The sequence below is a fragment of the Sarcophilus harrisii genome, chromosome 6 (assembly GCF_902635505.1).
Source record: "Sarcophilus harrisii chromosome 6, mSarHar1.11, whole genome shotgun sequence".
Classification (NCBI taxonomy): Eukaryota; Metazoa; Chordata; class Mammalia; order Dasyuromorphia; family Dasyuridae; genus Sarcophilus; species Sarcophilus harrisii.
The window spans coordinates 160760124-160767707 of NC_045431.1; the positions used below are offsets into that span (position 1 = coordinate 160760124).

General features: G+C 38.3%; 1 protein-coding gene across 1 annotated transcript; it reads right to left on the reverse strand.

Annotated features, from left to right (window-relative positions):
* Positions 1-4374: 4374 nt before the first annotated feature.
* Positions 4375-6462, reverse strand: LOC100915440 (growth-regulated alpha protein). The gene is made up of 4 exons (XM_012551956.3): positions 6288-6462; positions 5932-6055; positions 5739-5822; positions 4375-5008 (listed from the first exon to the last, which is right to left on the reverse strand). The coding sequence occupies exons 1-4, from the start codon at positions 6460-6462 to the stop codon at positions 4996-4998; spliced, it is 396 nt and encodes a 131-aa protein (XP_012407410.2). The 3' UTR covers positions 4375-4995.
* Between the last annotated feature and the right edge of the window lie 1122 nt (positions 6463-7584).

Consider the following 7584-nt stretch of genomic DNA (forward strand, 5'->3'; position numbering starts at 1 on the left):
TAAAAAAAATTTAATTTTTCCTAAATAAAACAAATCCAGAATGAGTTACATATTCAGAAGTCCAATTAAAATGAGACAAGAAAAGGAGGGAAGGAGAAATATGAGGAAAGGAGAAAAAAAGAGAGAAAAGTAAATGAGAAGAAAGAAGAGAGGGGATAATGGAGGAGAGAAAGGGAGAAGAAAGAGAAGAATGAAAATAAAAGAGAAAGAGGGAAATAAAGGGAGAAACCCACACAAGACAGTGGTACAGGCTACCCAACTATTGGAAGGTCACATTTGCAACAGAGATGCTTACTTTATCCACATCCAGTTTTCTGCAACCTTACAAAGATGCTTTCAATTGGTACTCAATCAGCAGGGACATGTAATATATAAATTTAACCCTAGATGGCGATATACTCAAGTCACCTGCCAATTGATTTATTCGGTAGTTTATATGCTGCGGTTTAGCTTATCCCCAGAATCTGGCTGTCTACACACTTCCAATTCACCTTTCCCTCCAGTTGTTAGAGTTTACATTCAGCCAATGCTGCCTCCCATGTCCTGGTGAAAACTTTTCCCTGGCAGTCCTCAGAGCCCCTCTTGTTCCTAAAAAAATGAAATGTACCCCAGATCCCAGTATCCAAGTACAATAATACCTTAGGATATTTGTCTCCTTTCCAAAGCTATAATTAACTTTCATTTTAACTTAGTTTCATATTTGGATGGGGAAAATAGGAAGGAAACGCAGTGGGGTTTGTTCGAGTCAGTATAATCTAGGGAAGATTTTAAGTTCCAACAACTTCCCCCCTTCTCCCCCTTTCCCCCCCCCTCCTCACCCCTCACCCCCCGCCCCAACCCTATGCACAAACACTGAAGATTCCAGACTTGTGCCCTTAGAATAAGTCATTCAAGAACTTTGGAATAGAAGTAAGATCTTGAGAGAGAAATCTGGAGGCCAGGTTTCTAGTCTCAAGTCTTCAGTGATCAGCTATGTGATTTCAAGCATATAATTTAGTATTTAAAATGTTCTTTTGAGTGGTTCATAATTTTTTTGTTGGTCATTTGTTAAGGAAAATATCCTTTAAAGACCTGGCTTGGTGGAGCATTCTTTTAATATGTGCTATTGAAGGAGTCTGAGTGAACTAAGGGATGGAGGGGAGAGCTCAAGAATTCTGTGCTTAGTAGCCCTTCATCTTTAGAAACTCCCCATTCAGGTGCTGGACTGTGAGAACAACCAGTTGAATTTATTATCCCTTACAAAGTTCATAATGAAAATTATCATTAATATTATTATAAAATAATATAAATTATGTAGTGCTTTTATATTTAGAAAAAGAGCCTGAACTAGTTGTCAAAAGACTTTTGCTCAAATTTTAGTTCTTTTCCACATTCATTGTAGGTCCCTCAACAAATTATTTTACTTCTTGGAATCAGCTTTCAAATGAGAAAGTTGAACAAAGTGACTTTCAAGATATTTTTTCCTTTTTCTTTTTGTTTTTCAATTATATTTATTTTATTTTAATTTATGGAACAAAACAAGAATTTCCATAAGACAGTTCAACAAAAAGAACAACAGATGATTATACATGAAATCGCAAATCCATTATGTACAGCTTGCTATTTCTTTTAAATATAGGGGTGTATAAACACCCATATGTATGTATATACTTTCCAATTTTTATAATTTATGATTATATAAGTGGATTATTCCCAGGAACATCAGTCTCCATTTCCCTGTCATGGCAGAATGATCCTCAATGGGGACTGAGTAGTAAAAAATTAGTAAATAAAGAGAACAGTTACCTGGAACATTTCATTTTTCTGAATAAACTTGGCTTCCAGTCCCCCATTATACCAAAGAAAAGGTGTGTTTTCAGAGTAATTGTCACTTCTTCCCTGGGGTAATGAAAAGATCCCATTAAGAGATGGAGATCAAGAGAACTGGGCTCTAGTCCCAACTACCACTCACCCAAGGCACATAGTTTCTTTCCTTCAGCTTTCACAGTAATAAAATAAAAGTTTGGACTAGGTCATCTCTAAGATGCCTCCGACCTCTTATTCTTTTCTGCTCTTCTGTTCTCTCCTTTGTAAAATAAAAGAATTAGGTAGAAAATACCTAAAATCCTTTCTAACTTTAAAGCTTAATGAGTCAAGTTATGGATCATTTGTCATCTTTTATCTATGAAAACATTGCTGCTGACTCATAATGGATGAAGTGTTTGGGCTTACTCTTTTTTTTTCTAGTAGTGGCAATGGATAATCCGGACGCCTTAATATCTTTTGGAAAGATGGATGATTGGGTTTAGCACAAGAGAAAAGAGATGGCCTTTTCTTATCTTTCTGGTCTTCTGATACTTTATTCTGAGGGCCATCTCCAATTATCCTGATCTATGTCTTGTCACAGAACCCAGATGTTTCTGGAAGAGAAAGAGGTTGTAGACTTTGCATAGATCTCTCTCACTTAAATCCAACTTACTTGCATGGCGTGTATCACCTGCTTGATATAATGTCCTCTTTAAGAATTAAGGGCAAATAATGACAATGACAACCTTCTCCTATACCAAACTCTCTGAGATGCAGTGATAATGACCTCTTTGCTGTTCCTCTTTGTATTTCTCTACTCTGGACATGTTCATTGGTTGTCCTCAATGACCGGAATTCTTTCCTTCTTCATCTCCAACTTCTGACTTCCTTTAGGTCCCAGTTATAATCCACTTTTTACAGGAAGCCTTTTCTAATATCTCTCAATTCTTATGCCTTCAAATTTCTCCTGCCTATAGTTTGTTCACAGTTATTTGCATCTTGTCCATCCCCCATTAGACAGTGAACTTCTTGAGACAAGGACTGGGTTTGTTTTTGGTGTTGTTTTGTCTTTTTTTGTGTCCTTATTACTTTGCACAGTGCTTAGCATATAGTAAATACTTAATAAATGAATGCTTTTTGACTTGCTTATTTACTTGATCCAAAGGAAAAAACATAATCTTGAATTCAGAGATTGTTTCAACTACAAGAATCCAGAATCAGTCTTATTGTTATATACCAGAGTATTAAAAGAGGGAAGAAGTATTAGTCAGAGGCAGGGAGAATTTCCTTTTATATGACAGAAAATGTAAAGGAAACTAGTATAGAGAGAAGTAAAATTTTCCTTTCTCTAATGGGACAAAAGTATCTTCCCTCATTTCTTCCCTTTCTCAAATAATAAAGTTATGTTGTTTGGCCAATCATAGGGTAAGTTTGAGAATGAGAATTGAGCTACATCTGGGGAAAGTTTCCTTCCACTTCTCATTGGAAAGGAAGAATGTGTATAATGTCTCTTGATTTGGGGATCTAAATATTAAGAACCAATCACTTATAAGGGAGGCCAGATGTTATAATCGGTAAAGAGACATTGTCAGAGAGAGACAACACAAAGACAAAAGTAGATAAAAGCTAGAAATGAGAAAAACCAGGGAATAGACTATATAGGTCTGGACAAAATATCTCTCTTTCTTGTACCTCAGCTTCCTCATGTGGAAAATTATGGTATTGGGCCAGATTATCTGTCATTCCCTTCAATTCTGAGGTGTCTTAGCATTTCCTGTATTTATACACACTTCTACTGGTTTCTTCTAGTGGAAGTTGAGGTTTTTCCTTCTCATTTTGACTCATAATATAGGTTTCTATTGCTTAAGTTGAGTAAACTAGTGCCATTGGAATTTGTAGCATGGAGATAAATCCCTAGAGTACACTCAAGCTTTAAAGACAGGCTTCAAAGACAAATAAATGCATTCAGTAAAATTACATGACTAATTATAATTCTTGATACATGCTGGATTTACATAAATTCAGAACAGTTCTCTATGAATTAAGGTGAGTCTTTCTTAATTAGATCTTATCAGAGTTGGCATGTTCTTTAATCCTGTCTTTATTGATGGAAGATGTCATATGATGGAAGAGAGACAATTTGAAAATATTTGTCCAAAATATGCCTTTGACATATTAGCTTGGTGACAATGAACAAATCTAGCATAATTTCCTCAGGTGAAAAAATGATATGAATTGGTATGTAAAATTCCAACAAACAATCTAAGCCTCTGATTTTGATCTACTGTATTCAACCTTGATGGGTAATGTTAGGTCTCAAGTATTGTATCTATGGTACTCAAGACATGGATTCAAATGTTAAATTTATTATCATTTAATTTCCTATTAAATAAATGGAATTTGTCATGTCGATGTTTCAAACCCCCAGTTAGTGAAAACAGTATAATCTGATTGACATTTGTAGGAATATGAAAGGCATTAAATGAATAGAAAAATGATATCATAAAAATGTTTTCCTCTTTAGATCATAAAAACCACCACTAGGAATGAATTCTCCCCACCTCCAATAAAAGAAACAAACAAAGAATGGACATTATCAAAATACTTTATTTCATAGGCTTTGCAGTTATTTGTTAACAATAAATATTTAAATCTTCTTATTTTAGGATATAAATAGAACTAAGAACATTGTGTATTTTTACACTAAACATGACAGTATGCCATACAAAGAAGACATTAAATGTCTATGGGATAATTAGAACATTACAGTTCTCAATACTTCAAATATAAATACATAGTACACAGACAATGTCAGATAATTATCATAAATAATGTTTTTGGTCACCTGCTATCTGAATGTGGGAACTCTTTCTCACACAAATCACAGCCAACTTTAAATAGATACATAATAGATGATTCTCAAAGAAGTTGAAAATATCACATTTAAATGAAAGATATAGCGCATGAAGGAAAAACTGGAATAACTTTGGTTTTATAAAAAGTGAAGAGAAGACATTAATTTAACAACTAGTTCCAATCACACTTGTAAAAACTAACAAATAAAATAAATAAAGGCATTATAATAAAGAATTTCCAAACAAATCACAGATGCTTGGCAAAGTAGTGGGATTCTTCTGACTCTTTGAGATCCATGTTCTCAAAATGGAGTTGCTTAGGCTTTTCAAGAGACCATCTTCTGTTTTGAAGTTACTAGTTGGAGTTGCTACAAAGGAAAAAAAAATGTTTAATTAATTTCCTGAGATCTTGAAGTAAAGTAGAATTCTCTGGATTCCTGCATAATGTACTCAACCTGCTTATAACTTAGCCTACACAGTCATAGTCAAGCAAAGAAAACCCATTTGCTTTTGTATATGCTGATTAAAGTCATCAGATAAGAGTAGGTGCTTCGCCATGAAGAGCTGTGTCTTGAATTTTAGAAAATTTAGGTTCTATTCTTAATTAGATTTTGTGTCTTACATTTGCCAATTTCATATCATATGTCAAGGCATATGGGCAGCCTGGCATAGTAGACAGAGAGCTAAACTTAAAGCCAGGAAAATCTGAGTTCTTGTCCCATCTGTGACATAGGCTAGCTGTTTGTCCTTTGGAGAATTACTTGATTCCCCCAGAAATCTATACTAGCCTCTGAAATCCCAAATTCAGAAGGTGCCCATCTGCCTTGGTAAAGAGAATCTTGGTAAAGGGAACTGCCCTGGCAGTTCGTGATACCAGTGAAATCATAAGTCCACTATCTATTACTAGGTATCAAATACCATAATTTGAATTTGAGGGTGGAATAATGAAACCGTAAAAGAATAGATTAAATTTAATAGAAACTCTCGATTTTGTTTTTCAACCCTTAAGGTAAAATCCTGACTTCATCTTTTTCAAAGGGGATGGGGTGAGAGGAGACGATTCTGACATCTGTTTAGGTATATCGAACTGATAGTTACCTTTTCAGAGCTTTTTGCACTACTTTCTTAACTTGGGGAGCCTCGGGGTTAAGGCAAAGTACTTTTCCATTCTTCAGAGTGGCTCTGCAAAGAAAACGAGAGAAACCATCAGCAACTTATTCCTAGGACCAAAAAGGGCTGAATTGTTGAGGGCAGAGAAATTGGACGCAGCAATTGTCTGAACCAAACTTACAAGACTTCAAGGTTGGAGCAGTGGGGACCGGCTGGGATCACCTTCAGGCTGGCGAGGGTCTTATAGGAAATTCCCTGCACGGTTTGCAGACACTGGCAGCGTAGCTCATTGACCACGGGCGCTCCTGACGCAGAGAAAAAGGAGATAACCGTTAAGGATCGTGGGATGTGAACCAAGCACTGTATCCTGAGACATTTGTTCCTATCACCCACACAAGTGTTCCTAGCCTCATCTGCGCAGGAGCACCACCAGATCCCAGTCCCCACCTCCGCTGGGGCACAGCTGGAACCGCAGCCCCACTTGCAAAGGCAACTTCCCTCCAGCCCCTTCCTCCGGCCTTCGCTCCCCTCTCTTACCGCTGGCTAACCGGACTGACGGCGTCAGGAGTCCGGACAGCAGACAGAGCAGGAAAAGACAAGAAATCTGGCGGAGACTGCGGCTCATGGTTGGAGGAGTTGGGGGCTTGAAGCTCGGAAGAGGAGAAAGCGAGAGCTGACTGTTCCAAGACAGCTTGGTTCTGTGGCTCCCCATGCTTCGCCGACCGCTTTTATCCACTGGGGTCCAGGTCAGGAAGCGGGAAAACCTTCTGTCCGGGAAATTCCCGGTCTCTTGTGCCATGTCCTGACTCAGGAAGAAAGGCACAGAGCCCGCCCCGGGAAGGGGGGAGGGAGGGGCTGGCTTCCCGCCAGCCCCCCGGGCACAGGCTGGAGCTCTGGGCGCGCCTGCTGCGCTTTAGGTGAGCGAAGCGTGCCGGAGTCTGTAACCGAAGGTTCAAGGTGAATGTAGCCGTCTGGAAGTTATCACTTGCTCTGGAAAGAGAACCAAGGGTGTAGATTGTTCTGGGGATGGTAAATGGGAGGTGGGATGGCTTCATGGAGCCCAGGATGCGGTAGTCATGGCTTGACCACTTTCCTCGGGAAGTGTATTTGTTCCCAAATTTGTAGACTGGCAAAGAGAAAAAGAAGGACGCAGGTACGAAATTCCCTGGTGGAGAGAAGCTTCGGCGGATAGAGAGGATCCATGCCTTATAGCTGCATATTTTGAGGTCTTTGTGCGAGTTAATAATCCAGATAGTGCTGCCTAGAATTATAGGCAGAAAATCGGGGTTGGGACTTAAACAGCGCAGGTGCCAGAACATCCATCCGATCAATATGGTATATGTCAATCAACAAACCACAAAAAGGAGAATGGGGGAAAAGCATTTATTAAGCACCTACTATGTGCCACGCACTGTGCTAAATGTTTTACACTTATCTCAATGGATCCTCACAACCACACTTATCTCAATGGATCCTCACAACCCCACTGGGAGGAAGGTGCTATAATTACCCCCGTGTTGTTTTTGAAGAAACTGAGTAAGGAAGGTTAAATGAGTTGCCCAGGATCCTGCAGATAGTAATTGTCTGAGACTGGATTGGAATTGTCTTTCTGATTCCAATCTCTGGTGCTCTATCCACCAGTAAGTGCTTATTGTGAACCAGTATCCAAAGATAAAAATGATTATTTCTATTCCCAACCAGAGTACATATGTGCGTGTGTATGCTTTGTGACTGAGGAATCTAAAATTATGTGATATTTCTAGGTCCCTATGAATGTAAGGCTTCTAGGAATCTAAAGTTATAGGAAAATTCATATTTTCACATGAATAAATGA